At 39.9% G+C, this 23310-nt stretch overlaps 1 protein-coding gene across 2 annotated transcripts; it reads left to right on the top strand.

Moving 5' to 3' along the window:
* Positions 1-691: 691 nt before the first annotated feature.
* mtmr14 (myotubularin related protein 14) lies at positions 692-21532 on the top strand. Of its 2 annotated transcripts, XM_026344586.1 has the most exons (19): positions 692-1497; positions 1980-2128; positions 4227-4335; positions 5253-5328; positions 6754-6814; positions 7043-7165; positions 8135-8208; positions 8705-8775; positions 8862-8936; positions 9342-9408; positions 10479-10564; positions 10834-10910; positions 12221-12257; positions 13622-13689; positions 14156-14214; positions 14883-15015; positions 15519-15695; positions 17265-17471; positions 21126-21532. In XM_026344586.1, exons 1-19 carry the CDS (start codon positions 1363-1365, stop codon positions 21304-21306), a joined length of 1965 nt encoding a protein of 654 aa, XP_026200371.1. In that variant the 5' UTR covers positions 692-1362; the 3' UTR covers positions 21307-21532. The 2 variants fall into 2 exon arrangements, with proteins under 2 accessions (XP_026200371.1, XP_026200372.1); XM_026344587.1 differs by lacking the exon at positions 17265-17471.
* Positions 21533-23310: the final 1778 nt, after the last annotated feature.

Genomic DNA, 23310 nt, shown 5'->3' with positions numbered 1-23310 from the left:
TTGAGCCACAGCCACCCCTGTACCCAATTACATTCCTTGCATCCAGTAACTGAACACCTTTACCTGTTAAGGTTGCAAGGGTGCTGGAGCTCATCCTAGGCCAGCTTCTTTTTATAAGACCAGGGGTGTGGTTGAAAATCTGCATACTATGTTGGTCTACTAGGATGGTGCTGCAAAGATGTATACACCCTACATACAGAGCTATCAGAACTATTAGTACAGCTAAGAAAATAGAAGGTCTTTGAACCTGGTGGTCTAAAACCTGCAAATTCAGTTCTGTAAGCTCAGAGCTGGGGAGGTTACAAATTGCTTCTCTCCTGTCACTGAAATATATGTGACATCATTCAGGAAGTCAGTTAAAATGTTGACTTGAAAACTGGAATTCTTTTACAAAACGTGTGTTTCACGGCGGTGGGACCTCTGTGCTGTTTACACAGTCTACACGTGTAAGTCATCCCAGTCTTGCATCACTATACAGTATTTAACTGCTGTGGGTGATTTGAGTATTTTGACTCATATTATTCCTTTCTTTGCAGATTTTCCGCTCGCTTGTTTGTGTTTTAACTCAGTAAACACAGTAAACACAGTAAACACCGTGGATTCCTCCCAGCTGACTGATGCAGACACCGAGCTCGTCATTTAAAGGGCCAGAGCACGGTCACGTGTTCTTGGCAGCTTCCTGTTTACCGGCTGTTGCGCTTTCAGACGGAGGTAGCGGTACAGACTGCTGCTCACTGCTCACTGCTCACTGCCAGGGCTTTCACTCGTAACGACAACATATGCATAGTTAAAACTTTGCAGCCACGGTATTAGCTTGCACTTTAATTCGTTTTAATGGTCGCAAGTACTAAGAACACATGAAGATGTGACATAGAGGAAACGTGAGCAGGCCGTGGAGGATCCTGGAGCTTTCCTGGCTCCAGCTGACAGGAGTTTGATTAGCTTGTGCGGACAGTAGTACATCACTTCTCCTGTGGAAGAAAGACACGCAGACAAAGCAGCAGTGATGTGGTGGAGGACTACACATGACTAAAGTTGAATCAAATGAGTATTCGAGGGTTTTATGTTAGTGGAAACCTGAGCCTGGGAGGCTGAATTAGCCTGTTAGCTAGTTGTGCTAACGTCGGTAGTAGCAGCTGTGAGTGGCTGGCTGCACGAAGCTTCTGTTGGAGCGTGGAGCAGTTCGCCGGTGCCCTGAATTCAGGAAGACCACCCGGCTCCGGCCCCCTCAAACGGGCAGTCAGGAAGAAGCTGGCTGGAAAGGGATGGCCTGGTCGGTCTTCCCGTCCCACAGGACAAGGCTCTGCGGTGTTTGAAGGGGGTCGAGTACGGCTAGAGGCCACCGCCACGGCTCGAGGCGCTATGATGGCCGCCTCCCCCTCAGCGGCCGGCGGCTTCTCGGCCTCCGGACTGTCGGTCAGAAAGAGCGAGGAAATAGAGAGTTTGATAGATTTGTTTTCCAAGACGCAGTACAGAGCAAAAGAAGTGACTCATCGGGTAAGTGGGGGTTAACATTAATGTTTAATTGACAACCGGTCATTTCATTATTATGTGAAGAATATGCCATTAAAATAACATAAACAAGTCCACATATATCTGCTCAGTCTAGTAGTTCGTATTTATAGTTTCCATTTACACTGTCTTTATGTATAGACACATACACAGCTGGTTTATATTCACAGCAATTTCTAGAGAACATTGTATCATCTTTGTAATATTGTTAAATAAACCCAAATCCAATAAGTTTATAGATATTAGATGATAATTAGGTATTAAGTGCTAGACAGACAGACAGACAGCTATTATAAATGACTGCTTTTATTGTCGTCAGTCTATATACAGTATTATTATGATCCTGAATGTCACAGATAATGACTTGTATGGGACCTCATTATAGAAAGATTGCATAAGTAATGGCAACAGTTCATTACACTGGGAGTAAAGGGAGTTTGCATTAATTTGTTTTTGTTTTTCTACAGGTGGAGGTGATAGAGAAGCATTGTCTGGAATTATTTGCCAGAGATTACAAGTACAGTGTCATCCAGAACTCCAATGGAGACGTGTGTGGCCATTATCCCCGGCAGATTGTTTTCCTGGAGTATGAGTGCACAGATGTCGAGAAAGACAGGTACCTCTCCACTAATCAGCCAATTCAGTATTTTACAAAGTCCAGTCCTCTTAGAAAACAGCTACTTTTGGTTTGTTTGACACTCATCTAATCATGCACACCTCACTGATGCAGGTTGCAAATATAAGCCTGTTCTCCAGCCCCTGTGGTCATATTAAGGTAATAGAAGGGTGACGAGACTGCCCTATCAGAAATAGGAAACTCTGCAATGACTCAATAAATCCTTATTTCCAACATAGTTCTGGAAAGAGATGTTCTTCAAAAATAGTAGTAAAGCCTCAAAAAAGCAAACTCATCATCCATTTTATGTAATGAAACCCCTGCATGTTTGTAGAAATGTTTTCATCACAGCATAATATTTTAGCTTCATAATCTGGTAATCAGCAGTTTTAATATAAATAAAACAACTTTAATTATTCCTATCAGCAGTAGAATTGAGGTCAGATAGATTTTTAAAAGAGTTTCTTAGCAATATTTTAAGTCTGTAGAAACAATTTTATTCATAGCCCCTAAATTTTATGTGCTCAAAAGTATGTAAAGAAACTAGCATATTAATTAAATTGGCAGCTCGAATACTGATCCGTTGCAATCAGTGAGGACAAGATGACTCTAGAACCCACAGACTGCACTAGATGCTGGACTTCTTCCCAGGCCTTTATTGCAGCAGTCCTCAGTTCTTGCTTGTTTTGGTTTCAGTTTTGCCTGCAGGAAGTGAGATGTGTGCACAGTTGGATCCAGGTCATGTGATTTACTTGACAATTGCAAAACATCTTCAGTTGCTCCCACAGTACACACTTTCACAGAGTCACTGTTTATTGGAACTGTGAAGCATTGTCCGGTGAGTCTTGAAGTGTAATATAACTCTAAACACCTCCCAGAATTCACCCTCATCCCCAGGATTCCCCAAGGAAATCTTTGACTTCTTGATCTGGACACCTGTTGTATAGTCATGTTTTCTTCACAAGGAAAGGAATTCTTCTCTTGTTCACCACAGACGTTTGCCATCATCTTTCTGGGCAGTTTGATCATCCTTAGTTTACCAGTCTATGTCATTTGTTGTGAGATCAGATGACTTTAGCTGTGGTGGTGACACTGGCTGATTACTGGAATGATTGACTTGACTGCAACAGGTTCCAGCACAGGCCCTTCATTCAACAACAAGCAACACATTATAGTGTAGAAATATATGTAAACAAATGCTCAGCCACTTGGCAGGACAGATTAATTCCCTGTAGTTGGTGCACAAGAGCAATTGTTCTCCGTTTGTCTATTTATAATGCAGATGTTTAGATCAATTTATGTTTAGATGAATGTTTATAGAAATGTTTAGGAGGATGTTTTTGCTATCACTCTGATTGATCCCTTTTGATTTTCCAGCCTATTGAAATACTATGCTGACAGTAACAGCTCTTTGGACTTCATATTGACAGCTGACAACAAATGCAACACCTGAAATGAACACGAGATTGTGTTTTCTTCTCACTTGTAAACCAACTAATGAAGGAATAACACACACCTGGCCAAGTTACAGCTTAGCAGCCAATCGATACAGATATGAGCCCTGAAATTCAGGGTCTGGATGGATGAATACAAATGCTTTTAATTCACCTAATAGTTTAGATAAATCACTAATTTAAAGCTGACAGGCTGCACCACCTCACAGTGTCACAGAGCCTAATAAGAATGATGTTTAGTTGAAGCCTGTGCATGTGTGTTTTTCCATTAAAACTGATGAGTTTGCATGATGCAGTGAATGATTGGATGGAAAGGTAGAAAGCTTGCTGAGTCATCTGTCAATGATACATGTCGTTCATTATCATTCAGTTCCAGAAACCTCATGCTGTGTATTGTCAGTTCAGTGTTGATAACATATTTCAGTTTCTGGCCACTTGAATGTTCATTGTAATTTATTTAACCTTTAACATAACCATTAAATTGTTCAGGTGTATTCTCATGTTTACATTTTAATGTGTCCTGATTTCTAATCATGGCTGAATGTGTCACTTAAGACTAAGACTAATTGATTATGTGGGGCACCGACAGTGTTAGTTTACTGTTGGAACTCTATGATGAATAATGTGGTGGTTTATGTGTGCAGGTTTGAGAGCACAGTACAGATTAGTAAGCTCCAGGACCTAGTGAACCGGAGTAAGCTGGCTCGCTGCAGAGGGAGATTCGTTTGTCCCGTCATTCTCTACAATGGCAAGGTACTGCTGCACAACAGAAAACTCTACTTTCTCTCCTCAGGTTGTAATATTGGTTACATTTAACTTTATCGTTGAATGAGTGAGCAAGTTTTAAGACATTCTGTTATTGTGTTAAGTCGTCTTTTAGTTTTGTTTTTAGTTTATTTTTTTTAGTAGTGGTTTTTACCACAACCTTGTTATTGTCAATTTTTTGTAAATGTACAGGTATACATGGGATGTATATTTCAAGCTACAAATTCCACATGTTGATTTAGACTTTTTAAAAGAACTCCATGATGGAGCAGGCTAGATATAAACCCATTCAGAATCAGTGGAAGTTAATTGACTTTACTTTACTTTACTTTAATGAGAAGTTGACAAGAGACGTTTGCTGAAATTCAGGAGATGGGATGAAAGTCCAGAAGATTTATACAGATGATCAGACAACATTCTTCTTCTCTATTACACTTTTTCTTTTGATGTTGACTGGTTGACAAACAGCTTTTAGGCACTATTCTGGATAGGAGTGTGCTAAATGTTTTTGCAAGTGTAGTACATGCCCACTCTTGACGCTGATGTGATCAAGGATCTGGTTCATGCTTGGAACCAGAATTCTAGGTCTTGAACCAAACAGTTTTCGGGCAAAATGATCATCACCCAATTTTCCAATTCTCTTTTGGTCGGAAAGCTGCTTGAGAGAATCAAGAGACTTCACATTTAATAGTGCTAACAAGTTCACATACATGTTTGACCTGTTAAAAAAAGAAATACGTCCAAGTGTCAGCACTTCTTAGAATGAAATTTGCAGATTTTTTTGTAGTTGCCACTTCCTCCTTTCTGTGTTGTGGCTTGACAGGTGAGGGTTACTGTAAATGGTTGTCTGCTTGTACAAGTAGTGTAACAACACAGGTCTTGTATTGTTTTATTCCTCAATGCAGCATATATGCCGGTCCTCCACTTTGGCGGGATGGGGTGAGCTGTACGGACGCACAGGCTACAACTATATCTTCTCAGGTACAGCACACTCACAGAAACTTATATTTAGCAAAAACAAGAAGTTGTGACCAAGTTATTTTCCATGGGATGTCTCAGTTCCGTGTGTTCTTATCAGCAGATGTGAGACAGCTGTAAACCTTTCCCACTGTGACTGAATGTTTCTTTAAAATGGATCATTTGGCTTTATTCAGTCATCAAGTGTCCCTACTTGCACATACTCTAATGTGATCCTATTGATAGAAATTGATATTACCATTAAAAATAAACCATTATTGTGTGTGAGGAAACTATGAAGTTAGATTATAACAGATTTACCTGATTTCCAAAGGAAACTGCAAATTAACATTCTGTCCACTACTGTGGTATAAATATTAGCAGTTTGTTCTTCGAGGTAAACATTGTGATTTTATCCTTAGTGCTATTTCTGTAGTGGGTTCCATGAAATCATGACGGAAGAGGGCTGCACAATGACATGATGCAGTTAAGCCAGCACCTGTCACTCTTGAAATAAAGTAAACATAAGGAAATATGGCATTTGTTCAGATCTTCGTTGATCTTAACAAATCATTTGAATAACTTTGCACTTTCATCCTGACAAAGTCATCTGGAAATTTTACAACTTGAAGATACACTCCCTGTCCAAACAAAAAGCACACACTAATATTTTGTTGGACCACCTTTAGCTTTCATTATGGCATGAATTCAACGTGGCATCATTTCAATAAGCTTCTGCAATGTCACAACATTTATTCCCGTCCAGAGTTGCATTAATCTTTCGCCAAGATCTTGTTTTGATTATTGGAGAGTCGGACCGCTGTGCAAAATCTTCCTCCATACATTCCAAAGATTCTCGATGGGGCTAAGGTCTGGAATCTGTTATGACAAATCCATGTGTGGCATTGTCATCTTGGAATATGCCCATGCCATCAGGGAAGATCCAAACTATGGAATAACATGGTCATTCGGTATATTCAGGTAGTCAGCTGACCTCATACTTTGTACACATAACGTTGCTGAACCTAGACCTGACCAACTGCAGCAACCCGAGATCATAGCACTGCCCCCACAGGCTTGTATATCGGGCACTAGGCATGATGGGTGCATCACTCCACCTGCCTCTCTTCTTCTTCCATCACTTTGGAACAGGGTAAATCTTGACTCATCAGACCACATGACCTTCTTCTATTGCTCCAGAGTCCAATCTTTATACTCCCTAGTAAATTGAAGCCTTTTTGAAGCCTGGCTGACAAGTGGTTTTATTAAGGGAAGGTAGAATAAAGTTTAAAATCATCAACATGTTCTCCAAACTGTATAGAGAACAAGTTGAAAATCACAATATGATCACTTAAAGTTTGTTGTTTGTTTGTTGTTGTTGTTTAAAAAAATGTTTAATAGGTTTTGGTGAGTCCTTTGTTGAGGTTGGCCTCATTTTGTCTTTTGTAGGGGGGAGTGATGACATGTGGACAGGGTCAGAGGAGGTTCCAGAGGACGACGGCACTGTCAGGTCAGTGTTAATATTCAGTGACAGAGCTACTGATCTGTCTGTGAGTGAGAGAAATCAGTAGTATTACTCAGTGAAAGTGTTAGGAAGTGATATGATATCAATTCAGCCCAGTGGTAGACTGGTGACCTGTCCAGGATGTATTAAATATAGATATTCAATTTGATCCTTAACCAATTTTGCTCTTCACATCCTCTCTCTCCCTTCTTTCCACTGTTTTCGTGTCGCCAGGAATGGGGACTCCCAGCTTTTTGACAAGGTCCGGGGCCATGACATTAAGCTGCTGCGTTACCTCTCGGTTCGCTACATCTGTGATCTGATGGTGGAGAACAAGAAGGTTAAATTTGGCCTAAAGTAAGGAACAGGATGGACTAGTTTGTCCACATTCTTGCTGTTATTTAAGTCACTGTTTGCACTGGAATTTATTCCTCATGGAGTATATTTATGTTTAGCAGGTTCCTTTAAGACTAGTTTATACAGTGTCTTTGTTATTATGTCTAATATGGAGAAGCTGGAGTGTAATAGTGCTGCTCAAGTGGGGTTGTTGGGTCTCTGAGTTTATAAGTTCAATTTAATTGAACAAAAAATTGAATTGTCTGAGGGGCTCACACATGATAATATTTTATAGCTGTCGGGTTAAATGGGATAAGATAACACTGATGCTGTTTTATACTAAAATACAGAATTGGTTGAAAACTAATTGTAAAGGAACATAGTGCACGAAGAGTGAGCGAACCTGGAGTCCTATCAATCAAGACTGGAGGAGCTGGTTTGAGCTGTTTTATAAATAACGTTGGCACCAGCCAACACTACTTGGAACATGTTCTGTAGCCTGATGAAGCTAAAGTCAGATTGTTTGGCTTTATATGGTAAAAAGGAAATTAGATGCAAACATGAAAACATCATAGTGATGAAGTATGGTGGGGAGAGAGTCAGGATTTGGGACTTAGCTGTCTCTCTGCCTGGACAGTTGCCATTGTGGAAGTTAACAACTTTACAAAGGTATCTTACAGGATGTGGCAGGGTGGCTGTCCACCAGATAATGCTTGGTGCGAAATATCAAAGGAAACGTAATGGTAGATACTGTAGATCAGGTCACATTGTATGTTGATGCAGAAAACCTGGTTATTTCTTGCCACTGTGTACTTTTAAAACAACTAACGCTATATACCATTTTTTTCTTTTTACTGCAGTGACTTTTTGCACATACATTTTGCAGGCTTTTTGTCTGATAAAGTGGTCCTGTGTTTTGTTTTAAAATGATATATTTGCCCATGAATGCTCACAATGTATCTCAAGTTGTCTTGGTCTCTGTCTTTGCAGTGTGACATCCTCTGAGAAAGTGGACAAGGCCCAGCGATATGCTGACTTCACCTTGCTCTCTGTGCCTTATCCAGGTAAAGAACAGTCATCACTAGATCTAGCTTCATAATTATTGGAACATACAACAATAATTTCTTGATTTGTGTTTCCACTCCAAACTCTTTGCAATAAAAAATAAAATCAAATGTGATTAGAATTCACATTCTAATTCTTTCATTTCAGGTTATTTTTGTACAGTTTGATTTTTAACGTGTAGCTGGAAATGTAAAGCTCATAGGCTGGGGATACCTGCTAAAAATACAGAGAGAGGGAGACTGAGAGGTAGAAGCTCAACTATGGAAGAGAGAAGACTTGAAATTAATGACAATGCTGGCATTTGAATCCGGAGAGTGTGGAATGAACAAACGACAAAACAATTTGTGTAAAATCCCAGGTCCATCAAATCTATAAAAGATGTCCTCCAGAAGTGTGGAGTGACATTTATCATTATCCTGTTATCCTAGGATTTGGAGATATGAGTTTTTAGTTTAGTGTTGAATCAAATCATAATCTATATTTTGCATTGTTTAGGGTGTGAGTTTTTTAAGGACTACAAAGACAGAGACTACACAGCAGAGGGTCTGGTGTTCAACTGGAATCAGGTAAAGGTAGCGTCTGTTTAGTCTGTCGTTGTACAGTAGCTTGGCTCTGTTGTATTAATCTGATGTCACTGTGTTTCCACTGACAGGACTACGTGGATGCTCCTTTGACAATCCCTGTGTGCTTTACTCAGAACTTGGACATTGACTGGACTCAGTACCAGGTCTCCTCTCCTCTCCTCTCCTCTCCTCTCCTCTCCTCTCCTCTCCTCTCCTCTCCTCTCCTCTCCTCTCCTCTCCTCTCCTCTCCCTTGTCACTGCCATCTGTTGTTCAACCTGCTAAGTGCTTTTATGAAGAGCCATAACCACTGGCACCTTACACAGACAGCAATATTAGCTGTGTTCTGACTATAGCTTCTGAAACGTGTATGAAATGTTAGTGCAACCATAAAAATACAGACATATAGAATATTTGTTGAACAAATGCTGAAACACACTGACACGGGGGACAGATGGTGCCAGACGGTGTGGTTTACAGTTAAATAATAGGGGAATCTTGGCAAATTGATGGCTTTCATTTCTTTGTTGGACCAACTGCTTATTTCCTGTTATGTGTTTGTGTGTGTCAGTCATGGGACCTGGTCGAGCAAACTCAGAACTACCTGAAGTTGCTGCTCCATATCATCAACAGTGATGGTAGGTGGTGGTTGTGTCTGTAGGAGTAGGATCAGTTGAGGATTTGTTGAAAGTTAATGTTAAGAATGGTGACTTACTGATTATTTGAGTAATTGTGAGGGCCTGAACCCAAATTACACTGTGAAAGTAAATATTGTACAATAAGTTTCTATTGATCAACTGATTATACTGATTAAAGATATTGATTAGAATTTGAAATAGTTTGGAAAAAGGATTGCTCCATTATCATATCTCATTATCAAGTAATAATTACAACACTTCTACACCCTGATTGGAGTCCACCTTAAATCACAATAAGTGGACATGTTTTTAAAAGGCACCTGTCTATAGAAGACGTCACAGCTCACAATGCTGTATAAGAAACCAAAAACCATGAGTTCAAAGGAACTGCCTGCCGACATTAGAAACAGGATTATTGCAATTAACAGATCTGGAGAAGGCTATAAAACATTTCTGCTACACTGAAGGTCCCTAAGAGCATAGTGGCCTCCATAATTTTAAAATGAAAGAAGTCTGGCACAACAGAGCTGATCAGCCGGCCAATTGAGCAATCAGGGAAGAAGAGCCTTAGTAAGAAATGTGACTAAGAAGAAGAGCGATGTGGAGATGAGCTTCCAGAATGACAACCATCACTGCAGCCCTCCACTGATATGGGCTTTATGGCAGAGCATCTATTAGACCAGAGAATCTTGTTCCTCCCAGTCTGACAGTACTTAAGGTGCTTTCATGTCTTTTGCACTGTGGAGAGGCTTCCGTCTTATAATCAGACTTTGAAAACAAAGACACTGGTTGTATAAAACTTCAAACAATAGATATTTCAATAGATATTGTAAATAATTGATTATTTGTATGCAATGTTGAATATTTATGGAGCTATTCACATTCATACAGTGTACTGCTCTCTTTACTAGTTTCTTTATTCACTATCATATTAATCTCATTTTCAGGACTTTACAAAAAATAATCAGAGATTACACACAATTTGCTTTTCCGTTGTGAATCGTATTGTTCATGACACAACATAACATGTTGCTGTTGCTTTTGAAGGTGATATTTGTGTCTTGTTGCAGATGAGAGTGGCCTCCTGGTGCACTGCATATCAGGTTGGGACCGGACACCTCTGTTTGTGTCCCTCCTCAGGCTTTCACTCTGGGCCGTAAGTTCTTACTTTTTCTTCTTCTTTAATCTCTTTTATTCTCCTGTGGTGTTTCTCCACATTGCACCCAATCCTCCACAAGCTTATTAGGCCCATCCAGCATTCATTAGTAACTGGAAGAGTACTGGAAGCTTTTAATGACACCACAGACTTTTCAAACGGAATATGAAATCCATGTTGGTGGCCTGGAGATGTGTCCTGTGGATTATTGGGTTTTAACATGGCATGTTTGAGATGTTTTACTTACTTTTGTCATGTATTTTCCACAGGATGGGGCAGTGCATGCCAGCCTGGAGCCGGCTGAAATCCTGTATCTGACCATTGCATACGACTGGTTTCTCTTTGGGTAAAATTACCATAATCATTTCCATAATCACTATCATAATTTTATGACTTTGCTGTAAGCTGTAACTCTCAGCACATTAGCTTGCATTAATATTTTACAGGTGCATTTGCAACTATTGTGTGCCACTGGTGTTCAGATGCCCTGTATTTGTCTGTGACACATTAATAGAAAATTGGTTAATGAGGCTGTGGGAGAATGAGGTCAGAACAACATGAGACAAGTAGTACAACTGTAGCATTGCGCCACATATTTAATTCTTGTCTTGTCCTCCTATTTGCCAAATTTTCTCTTTTTTACACAAGTGCTTGTCTTTTTATAGTTGTTAGGGCGGCCCCTTACCATAACCTTAGGAATGCTCTTCTCCATTGTTAACTACGTAATTATTAATATGATAATTATATTCTTTTGTTCTTAGTGTAGCCACGTCTGTCCAGTTCTGTCAATATCCTCAAACGTTAAAGAACAGCGGCAGCAGCTGTTTATCCATATAGTCCTTTCTCCGTAGTGCTGCTCCATGCCCTTGGTGTAACTTTGGTATCTTTTTGCACGCTGTAAATGTTGTAGAAATTGTTATTTTTAAGAGTTCATGTATCTCTGTATCTGTATGTATTAACTTACAGATAATGGTATGTCATATTAGTGTCATGAAATGGTTTAAGAAAGACTTGAAGCTAACGTAGGTGTGCGCCATACTGTACTAACATCATTTTAAACCACTGTACATAACACAGAGTGAAATCGCTGATGGACAAGTCCAATTTTCCGCTGTTATTTCAAAAACAAACTAACCAGGAAAAGTTTGTTTGCTACTGCTTAAACTGAGCAGAACAGGCAAAGTCTTGATCCAATCTGGTGGTGCGAAAGACCCATTTCACTTCTATGTGTATGTATGTATGAGATTTCATCTTCATCTTCAACTTCAATGAATTGGGTAATGGGTAATTGAAAAAAGGCCCGATAAAGCAGAGAGACAGAGGTGTTGTAGCTGCTGCACATCACCTCATTTGTCAGAACTGAATCACATTTGGAATCCAGGGCTTAATAGAGTTGATTTCCGTTCTCTTTCCTGGTCATAGTAAGCACTCAAACGTGCAAATACAGTTTTGTCAAACATGTAGTGGCTGATATGTAATACAGAAGTAGCTCAGTTGGTAGAGCAGGTTACGAGGTGAGGGTTCAATTTCAGGTTTCTCCTGGCTATTTGTCGAAGACATCGAAAGCCAGCACCCCCCAAAGGGGATCAATAAAGTAGGTCAGTTTTATTTTTAAATAATTATTAATGCATTACATCTTGCTCTTTCTGTATCTAGTCACATGCTGCCAGATCGACTCTCCAAAGGGGAGGAGGTAAGTCCCATAGCCCAGCGTACATTTATGTTTTTTTTCTGATAATGGTTCTATTTTTAAGGCTGATGTGTCAGACCACAACTGCTATTCAAGTAGCAATCAGATTCAGAGGCAACAGAAACAAAATATTTTTTGAAATGCTAAAATATTTTAACAGCAAGGAGAAAATGGAACAAATATGCAAAATTAGAAGTCTTAAAAAAACAAAACAAAGAAACAACAAAGCCTTCTTTCTGTCTCAGTACAGTAAGGCGTCATAAGAAGAGATCTCTGTAATATGGAAAAATTGTGGTATTTTATGTGTGGTCCAACCTCTCAGAATACTGTAGCACGTTTTTGGTGGAAGACAGATTGTCTTTGGGGTTGGCTGTTTAGAAAATGCATATAAAATAATAAGAAGACATACACCTTCAGCATGATAACTTATTTTTTGAAGTGTAAACCAGAGCAACATTAGCATATGGATCAAATGGGCAATAGGGCAGAAAATCTGTGAAAGAAGCAGGAATGTTGATTTCTGTACTGAAGAGCTACAACATGACACTAACAGCTGAAGTGAATAACTGATTATCTCTGCAGAGATGGAATATACTGTGTTGATGAAGTTAATGTGTTGGAAGCAAGAAAAATTGCCATGCATAAAAATCTGACACTTCCAAGAACTCAATATTGATAATATAGTAAAGTGACATAGGCTCACTGAAGCACGTAGGCAGTGAAGCCCATGTGGTCCAATGCCACAGAAGAGCTACTGTAGCACAAAGTGCTTAATGCTAAGTATGACTGACAGGTGCCACACATATGCAGTATTGCAGCTAGCTGCAATCAGTGGGAGTGGCCATCCTGAAGCCAGTTAACAAGGAAACAGAATCAGAACTGGACCCAGTGGAAGAAGGTGGCCTTGTTTTGTTCAATCACATTTCCTGTCACATCTTGTAGACAGCTGGGAGCGTGTGCATCGCTGACCTAGGGAAGAGATGGCACCAGGATGCATTATGGGAATCTAACTAATAACGTACCTGTAGGTGCCAGATTTGAGAAGATACCTTCAGAGGTGTTGTGGACTTCATGCCTCTGTTTTGGTAGCAGAAGGACCACTACACAATATATGGCCAGTAGATTTAATGTTGTGGCTGAACGGTGCACGTCCTGAATAAACTCTCAGATAGAACATCAGTGCAAATGTTTCCAAAACTGGTCAGGCTTCACCTGCCTCCACAACAGAAACTAATAGAAAGTAAACCAACAGCAGATTGTCAAGTGTAGGGAGGGTCTTTTAGTAACTTTAGTAAACATACTGTTTAATATGAAAGAGCAGTACTTGTTGCTTTTTCCTTAATCAGACATTGTTCTTTCTCCTTCAGATTTTCTTTTTTTGCTTCAATTTTTTGAAGCACATCGTGTCAGAGAAGTTCTCTGTTAAGAAACAAAGGTGTGTTATCCCCTTTTTGTTTTTTGAATCATATTCTTAAAATGTCTGTTATGATCTTTCTCTGTTTCTTTGATACTATAGTTGTCTGTTGCTTAGGTTTCTTTTGTTGTGTTGTACATGCAAATTTAAATTGAACTGCTGCCAACAGGCCTCTACAAAATACAGAATATTTTTCTAAATTAGTTTATTTTTATAAAATGTGCTACCTTTCTAAAAAGACATTTTTCCTTTGTTGTTGTGTTTTTTTGTGTGGATTAATTGGCAAAAATTGGAATTTTTATTGATTACAAATTAAATAAACAGTAAAAATAGGGGTGCAGAAGGTGAATGGGCTAAATGCTTAGTGAAGCCACTATACTGTGAATCTCAGCTCCTGTTGGCATGTTTCAGCTGGGTTAATGCAGTACATTTCTCTTGTCTTCTCTTTTGTTCTCTCATGTTATTTCATGTTATTTATTTCTTTCAGAAGGAAGAACTCTCACTTCAAAGACAGTGATTTCACTGTGGAAGACCTCTTCCAGTTAAGTACGTTGTTGTGCCTACATGCTGTGTTTTTTATAATTAAAACAGAATTACTTAGTAATAGATTTCAAAAAATTTCATTGAAATGGATCGGGTGGAGTCCTAATCTTCTCTAACCACTCCACTAACTCCACGTAACATGTTTTGAGTTTAATTTGTTGGAAAGAGCTACTTTTGTGGTGGTTGTAGTAGCACTGGGAGCTCCTGTCTCCTGTCTCTGGTCTGATGCAATGAGGAATAACAAAGGTTGTGAGTGCTGTGAGCAGAGACGAGGCACAGAGACTTGGGTTGATAACATACTGCTTTCAACCGTACAGAAAATTGCAAGGCAAGGATCCAAAACAGGTTGCATCACAATCCTTAATGGCTGTAGGCTCGTGACTCCTGCTTTTTGTTACATGTTCCCACTTTCACAGTTATAAATGACTTTTTACCAATTGTTATGTGCCAGGTTTATGTTGTAATGATGGAATATTCATAACCCTAGCACATAAGTGTTTGATGGAAGTTTGTGGTGAGAACAAATTTTTTAATTTTCAAATATTTTTTGACATTTTACATCTGCATCAAGTACAGTAATATAGATGCAGATGTAATAAATTAATACTCAAGTCGAGCAAATAAAAACCAGAACCTGGACTAACCACGCTCTGTTGTGTGACTGGATACAGAATTGAGAGACCGTGGCAGTGTGACCAGTTTGAGCAGTGAGTTCTCCCTCATCACTGAGGAGGTGTGCGGCGCTTCCAGCCTCAACAATGACACCGTGGACCTCTTGTCCAGCCAAGTCCAGGCCACCAGCTGGTCAGTATTGTTTCATGTTAATTTTTTGGAAGTTGCTGGTAATTATTTAATTTCCTCCCCTACCCTCTCTGCAGTCCACTCACACTCTACTGTAGCTGAATTCTGCTCATGTGGGATAAAACCAAAATTACTCCTGACTGTGTTCTAAGCAGAAATGTGTTTTATTGTCAATAGTTCAACATGTTTCTGAATGGGTCGGCTTTAGTAAGTGAGTTGTGAACGCGCAAAGCATGAAAATGTTTTTTTATACAGCTGGGAAACCTGCTGTGAACAATGGCCTTCAAGGAATGAGTGCTAGTCATTCTAAACCTACCAATGTGTTTAATCAGTTAATGTAACATTAATTCATGTGGATGTTTCAAATGAATCAAAATAGTCAAACAAAACTTCAGTCAGTACATTCAGCTATTTTTCTTTCTTTTATTTCATCATCACACTAAAACCTATATACTGTATATCACTTTGTGAACTCTTGATGATCATGTATTCGGTTCACTCCTCAGGAGAAAAGGCCCCACCTCCTCTCCTCAGATGGTTGTTTGGAATAAGCAGAACCCTGTGGACGAGCACCTCTCCCATCCACTCAATGAGGCCCGGTCTTCCAGCTCCTCCTCCTCCAACCAGTCCGAGCATGGCATCACACGCACTGGTAGCAGCCCACTGGCTGTCCCTGGGAGAAGGTGAGTGGCCTCACACATGCAGTCTAATTTTTATAGACAGACTTAGGTTGTGTAAGTTTTGAACGATTACCAGAGGCACAGTCTTTAACTGTGAAGCTTCTTCAACTATAGCTCATGCATGTTTAATTTCAAAAGGAGCACTGAATATGGAAATGTTCATAATACAATTACTTTGCCATGTTCTTTCTACATGTATACAGTAAATACAATCAGTTGAAAGTGTAATAAGTTACACCAAGCCAAAACTGAATTGCTCTCTCCTACCATCCTCCAAGGTAATGGGCTAATGCTGTATGATAGATGATTACTTTCTTATAGTAACTAATGAGAAAGGCCACTCTCTGTTTGACGTATTTTCTCCTTCTGTAAATTAAACTAGTTTCCACAGTAAAACGAACTGGTTCATGTATATGCTGATTTCTTTCAGTTTCTTTCAGTTATATAAAGAAAAGATAGGATAAAATGTAGTTGAGAGCAATGTACTCCTCAGTTCACACACCATTGATTCATTAATGTTCAATTCTCTTGCTGCTGGTCTATTCCCATGTTCTACTGCGTGACTGATCGACTTGAGTTTAAACTCTGCGTCGTAAGCGTGTCTCTTAATAGGAGCCATTTTGGGGTCTTTGCACAAACACACAAATGGAAATGAAATGGAACGCTTTGCACAGTCATATATCCCAGCTACTTCTTCCACGAGGTAAAAATGGGGTCGGCGGCTGCTTACCGTAGTTGCGAGACCTGTTACGGCTCAGTATTGATCCATATATAAGGCGCATCGGATTATAAGGCGCACTGTCGGCTTTTGAGAAAATTTAAGTCTTTTAGGCGCGCCTTATAGTGTGGAAAATACGGTAATTAGTTTTTGCTGTACAGTGAAAAAATTTGGGTTTGAGATTTTGAAAATTTTATGAGCAGAAATACAGAAGGTGTAAATCCATCATCAACAGAAGATTAATGAGCTGGTAAGACCAAGATTAATCTCTCCCAAAGTGTGGAGGAGGAAAAGGATCTGCTCATGATCCAAACAACACAAGCTCTGTGAAGCTCTACTGTCATGACTTGGCCTGCATGGCTGCTTCAGGAACAGGTTCACTAATTTCTATTCATGATATAATCCATGGTAGTAGCAGCAGCAGAATGAAACAACTTGAGGTGGCTGCAATAAAAGCTCAGAAAAGCAAACCAACAGAAGAAACCAGCAATTTGAGGATGTCGGTGGGGTACAGGCTCGATGCAGATGTTTTTGCCCTTAAGCTTAAACCTTTAACTTAAAAGGATTTTGCAGATTGTGGCATTTTAATTTCCTGTTCAAAACTACAAACCTCTGTCTCTGTAATTTGTACTTTGCAGCCCTCAATTTTGTAACACAGTGATGTCATATGCTTTCCTAGAAGTAGTCCTACTGTGAGTAAGGCCAGTGTGTTTTCAGTTCTAGAGAGTTATTCTGAGATGCTTAGTAAATACAGGCCCTGCCCACCCTGTCATTATCCAGATGTGGATTGCATGGAAGAATAATGGACAGATATAAAAACAGATCTCACTCTCTGTTACCTGTCTCTCCTTTAGGTTAGCAGCAGAGTACACTCGGTCAGGTTCCTCCCTCTCTACAGAATATGGGAGTTGGCAGATAGTTTCTGGTTGTGGCAGCATCCATGACCATGCTCTCTTCCCTCCACCTCTGGCCTCAGCTTCCTCCGCCTCATCTGCTGTTGCTGCTGCCTATGACTCCCCACTGCCCATCAGTTTTCAGGATGACGCAGTCAGTGGACGAATGTGAGTAACAAACTGCAGTAGCAGAACTGCTTTGTCAACTGTGGGACTGAAGAAATATAGCCTAAATGTTTCACTGGTAGATAACTAAAATATGAACTACACCAATCCTTGTTTATTCCTTAGTTTTTAATCTAGTGTGTCAATAAAATTAAAATGGCCATGTTGCTGCCAGAAGAAAAACGCCACACAAACTCAACTGCATTGTGTTTGCACGATGGAATTCTTTGTTGGCTCAGGATTGGTTCAGCTACCACACTCTGGGGCTCGGGTCAGGGTTTTGACCTGAAAATCAGGACCATGCATGCACTTCTGCCACTCTAGGCAAAATTTCCAATGCATCATTCTAACGCACAAAGGTCAAACCAGCTGTATTGGTATATTTTACCATTGAATCTTTGTGTTTCCTTCCTCAATAATAATCGCTTTATAAAAACTGAAATCAGATAATGTTGATCTTTTAAATATGTTGAAATACCGTTATTTCTGCATCATCAATCGTGATTCATAAGAGCTGAGGGTGGGAGAGGTTTTTAAAAGTTTTTAAAAGATCTGCTCAGATGTGAGCAGCCCAGGTGCAGCTTGGCTATTTATTTGGCCCCTGCCAAAGTGCCGCTGTAGGTCATGCAGAGTTCACCTATATGGATGTGCCAGCACTGCATGTAATCTTACAGTTACAGCTGACCCTGAAAGAGCAACCATAATGCTGATGTGGCCGGGATGGAACTGAATTTGACGCCCCTGCTCTATTGAAAGTCCAGAGCTGCAATTTTGACTAAAGACTAACTTTGGATGTTTAGTGGTTCCATCAATATTTGAATCAAGTATTTACGAAGCAGACTACTTTAAAGCTGCTTTGCGGATGTTCTTCAGCAGCTTCATGTCCAGTGTTGTATTTGTCTTTAACATTTTGATTACAAGTTTAGGTTGCAGCTCATTTTGATTTCGGAACTCCAGATTACTGTGCCGTCATTTTACATTTGTATCTCCTGAGTGGTGTAAATAAGAGTATGTCTGTGATGGCCAATCCCAGTCCACAGTTGCAGTTAACCCTATTTATTATTTAGAATATGTGTGTGATTTTAGTGAGGATAGCAAGATAATTTAATTGTTATTACAGCAGCTTGGGATTCACTGCGTGGTTAACAAGTGTATGAGCTATGTCAAAAAGACATATTTTATATTCAGTGACGTGAAAAACAGAAACGGAGAAATATGTACAAGTCAACAGCTAAAATGTGATCGACTCCATACTGTTTTGTATTAATTCAATTCAGTTTTATTTGTATAACGCCAATTCACAACAACAGTGTAAGGTTTAAGACCTTACAGAGAATAATTATACAAAAACATTAGACAGTAAACCCAACAATCCCATTTGAGCAAGTTTTAGGCAACAGTGGGGAGGAAAAACTCCCTTTAGAGGAAGAAACCTCCAGCATAATGGGCGGCCACCTGCCTCGACTGGTCGGGGTGAGTGGAAAGAGAAAAGAGAAAAGAACAGCTGGCAACAAAGACAACAACACGCAGCAAGAACATTTGGCAGGTCAACTAGATTCTGGAGATGTACAGCTCCAGGCCGAGGATACCTGCAGAAAAGTACAGAAAGAGGGAGACAGAGAAGAGGAAACACAACTACAGGAGAGAAAAGACACAAAGTTAATGACATGAAATGGTGGCATTTGCATTGATACAGGAGAAAGGAGAGAGGAGAGGAGCTCAGTTTATCAGTAGAGTTCCCCCAGCAGACAAACCTATAGCAGCATAACTAAGAGATGGTTCAGAGTCACCTGATCCATCTCTAACTATAAGCTTTATAAAAAGGGAAAGTTTTAAGTCTAGTCTTAAATGTAGAGACGGTGTCTGCCTCCACAACCTGAACTGGGAGCTGGTTCCACAGGAGAGGGGCTTGGTAGCTAAAGGCTCTGCCTCCCATTCTACATTTGGAAACTCTAGGAACCACAAGTAAACCTGCAGTCTGAGAACGGAGAGTTCTGCTGGGAAAATATGGAACTATGAGGTCTTTAAGATAAGATGGAGCCTGATTATTAAGGGATTTATAAGTTAGGAGAAATTCAATTCTGGATTTAACAGGGAGCCAATGGAGAGAAGCTAACGTTGGAGAAATATGATCTCTCTTGCTAATTCCAGTCAGAACTCTGGCTGCAGCATTTTGGATTAACTGGAGGCTTTTTAAAGAGTTGTTGGGACATCCCATTAATAAGGAATTACAATAGTCCAGTCTGGAAGTAACAAATGCATGGACTAGTTTTTCAGCATCACTTTGAGACAGGATGCTCCTAATTTTAACTTTAATGTTTCTCAGGTGAAAAAAGGCAGTTCTAGAGATTTCTTTGATGTATGAAGTGAAGGAGATATCCTGATCAAAGATAACTCAGAGATTTCTTACATTATTACTTGAGGCTAATACTAAGTCATCAAGGGTAAGAACGTGATTAGACATTGTGTCTCTGAGATTTTTAGGACCAAACAAAATAACTAATAATCTGTCTTGTCTGGATTTAGGAGAAGGAAATTGGAGGTCATCCAGGTCTTTATGTCTTTTAAGCATTCCTGAAGTTTGACTAATTGATTAGTTTCTCCTGGTTTCATAGATAAATATAGCTGGGTATCATCTGCATAACAATGGAAATTTATAGAGTGTTTCCTAATAATATTGCCTAAGGGGGACATAGATAAAGTGAAAAGAATTGGTCCAAGCACAGATCCACGTGGAACGCCATAGCTGACTTTGCTGTGCATGGAAGATTCATCATTAACATGAACAAACTGAAATCTATCCGATAGATACGATTTAAACCACTCTAGTGCTGTTCCTTTGATCCCAATGACATGTTCCAGTTTGTGTAATAAAATGTTGTGATCTATAGTGTTGAATGCAGCACTAAGATCTAACAAGACACGTATAGAGGGTAGTCCATTGTCTGATGCTAATAGAAGATCATTAGTGACCTTTACCAGTGCTGTTTCTGTACTATGATGTACTCTAAATCCTGACTGGAAATCTTCATACAAGTTACTGCTGCGCAGGTGGTCATACAATTGCTTAGAAAGTATTACAGTGGTTGCAGCAATGTTTGAAATGGTATACTGTCCCCGTCAGTACATGATTTGTTGGTATTCTTCAAAAAACATTTATCTTTTGTGTTAATCTGAAAATGAACTCTATTCAGCAGAGATGGTTTCCTTTTGCTGCTGCTCTCTGTACCCCCACTAAACAGAGCACTAGATGAGAATCAAGGGAGCTAAATTTTGCACCGGGTTCTCCCTCTGACTCATCCTCCTACTCTCTGCTCCCAGCAGGCGAGGCATTTTAATTTCTGCTTGATCTGACTGCCAAATTCAGTGCGTCCCGCCAGCATTGCTGTGGAGACTGCCACATCTATCTTTAAGCAGAGGGAATGAAGGGAACAGGGAAGTAGGGAGAGAAGTGGAGTGATGATGCTGATGATGAGCTCTGTGATGGTTAATTCAGGAGTACATTGTGGCCCAAACAGGGCTTATGCAGGTTTCATTCTTCTTTAGCTCGATCCTTTATTTCCTCTCCATCATTTTAAATTAGGACTTCCCTTCTTAAGCATTTCATTTCTGTCCTCTCATCTTACCCTGTTGTGTCCTCCCCCACCACCTCTCTAGGTGTCCTTTCCTCTCTGAGCGTCAGGCCCGTCTGGAGTCAGTGCGGGAAGTCTTCCTGGCAGCCTACAGCTCCACCGTGGGCCTCAAGTCCTCTGCACCAAGCCCGTCTGGTGCCATCTCTGGTCTACTGGAGCAGTTTGCCCGCGGGGTCGGCCTCCGGGGCACCAACGCCATCGTCTGAACCTTCCTAATGTGACTTTGGACCCTCCTCCTGCTTCCATCCATCCTCGGTCAATTGTCTGGACTCAGTACAATAAAATGCCAAAAAATGTCTTTAATTCAGGGCTTAAGCATTAATTTCTCATGTTGACTTTAATTAGATTTTAAATGGGCTGCTTTTTTTTGTGCTGCTCCAACTTTTCTCTGGAGTTTTAACCTTCGCTGTTGAGTTTTGCTGTCACATTTTAGCCACAGTATCAAAAAGGGATAGTGAGAAAATTGCTGAAGTGTGGATGGCAGAGAACATTGGGTCTGTATCTGTTACAGGCACAATGATACAGAACTCTTCTTACCCTTTCTTCATAAACTTTTCATGCATTTTTTTAATGTGTAAAGAGTTCTTGCAGTGATGTCCCATGTGTATAGGAAGCATTTTTTTTTGTTCTCGTTTTGTGCTGCTAATCTTTACTAATTCAAGCTGGAAGCTTCTTTAGTTCTGCACTTAATGTGTTCTCACAGAAATGGCACCATGCTTATTATTTTTTATTTTTTTGGTTTCTAATTTAACACAGCAGATTGAAATCACATTTAGAGTTTACAACTTTTGGTATGAGGAGCAGTTCATAGCTCAAAGGATAAGTTAGTCTTAGTAATACAGCACTGAAATATCATATGTACAGTGTATGACTTGTTGGTCATTGTAATTATTACTTCTAGCGGTTACTTGTGTCCATGAAGAGATACTTTTGTACTTTAACTACACGATGAACTAATGAAAGTCTTAGGTGCAGCAGCAGCAGCCTTCTCACAAATGATTTCAGCCCGTTTTTTAATTAGATCGCAGGAGCTGAGCAGTGATCAGACCAAAGATTGGTGACAATATTTCCTGTATATATAATTTTTGTAAGTCATTATCATCTACAGAGCTCTACAGAATATGTGGAGTTAAAGATAAAGAAAGAGGAAGACTAAAATCATCTTGCCTGCTGCATGAAACATTTGTGATGATAGTGATTTTTATAAAGCTGCAAAAATGTTCAGCCTTAGGTGCGCCCAACGCTTCCACAAATTCTGAAGCTTGAAAGTTGTGGGATGAGGGGGTTTCATGTGGTTGTTTGTTCACAGAAGCGCTTTGAACGATACTGAAGCCTTGAAACCTCTGTCTGCTTACTGCAAAGTATACATACTAGTTAGGACAACGTTTGCTTCACATAGGTCTGAATACATGGGTACTGAATTGGAAATATTGAATGCCTTGTGAGAATGTATGTCTCTTAATTTTTGGTTTGATTTGAGGCCTCAAATAACAGCTTCAACCTAATTTTTCAGTGCATTTTTTTCAGTGCAGTTGTTCCACGAAAGTTCTCCACAGCTAGTCTAGACAAAACAAATGATCACAGTGACCAACAACTGAAGTGTGCATATGGCATGTGAGTAAGACATACGTATCCTTCAGCTTGATGACGCTTGTTAAATTTTATGTGATATTTTCTGATTTTTTTTCTGTATTTAGTTTTTCAGCATCATTAGCAAGTAACAGTTCCTGAATGGCCTCACATAGGAAGGTTTTCAGAAACTGGAACCAAGGCGATGACGTGCCAAACATCCAAGCTTCGTTTTCACCATGCCAGTGTATTATCTCCATATCCTCTACTTGATTCCATCTCCAGTGGTTTCTTCTGTTTTTCATGGTTGTCCTCACATGGTAGCACAAATTCATCATAGAAGTAGCAAATCCGTGAACTGAAGGCCTTTTTAATGTGGACTCCAGTGAAGCAAGGTCCACTTGATTCCTGCCAGTGCTGAGATTTCCTCCCTGCCATTATCACTTATACATGTTGTTTTGGAAACGTACGCCTCCCTTCAGGTCACCCTTCGGACAGATGTTTGTAACTGAGCTACCCTCAGGTAGATTCACACTCAGTTTTCACAAGAGAATTCCGTTGCCAAGCGGTTTTGACAGCTGCTGTACCTCAGGACCTTTAGTTGTGCCTTTTGTTGTCTTCAGTAACATTGGATCAGATCT

This window comes from Anabas testudineus, chromosome 5 (genome assembly GCF_900324465.2).
Source record: "Anabas testudineus chromosome 5, fAnaTes1.2, whole genome shotgun sequence".
NCBI lineage: Eukaryota > Metazoa > Chordata > Actinopteri > Anabantiformes > Anabantidae > Anabas > Anabas testudineus.
The sequence above is the reverse complement of the archived record's forward strand: the minus strand, read 5'-3'. Positions and strand labels throughout refer to the sequence as shown.

Coding starts and splice junctions, on each gene's coding strand:
- mtmr14 (XM_026344586.1), top strand. CDS start 1,363: ATGATGGCCGCCTCCCCCTCAGCGGCCGGCGGCTTCTCGGCCTCCGGA. Junction 8,937..9,341: donor TTGACTGGACTCAGTACCAG/GTCTCCTCTCCT, acceptor TGTGTGTGTCAG/TCATGGGACCTGGTCGAGCA. Junction 10,565..10,833: donor TCAGGCTTTCACTCTGGGCC/GTAAGTTCTTAC, acceptor TATTTTCCACAG/GATGGGGCAGTGCATGCCAG.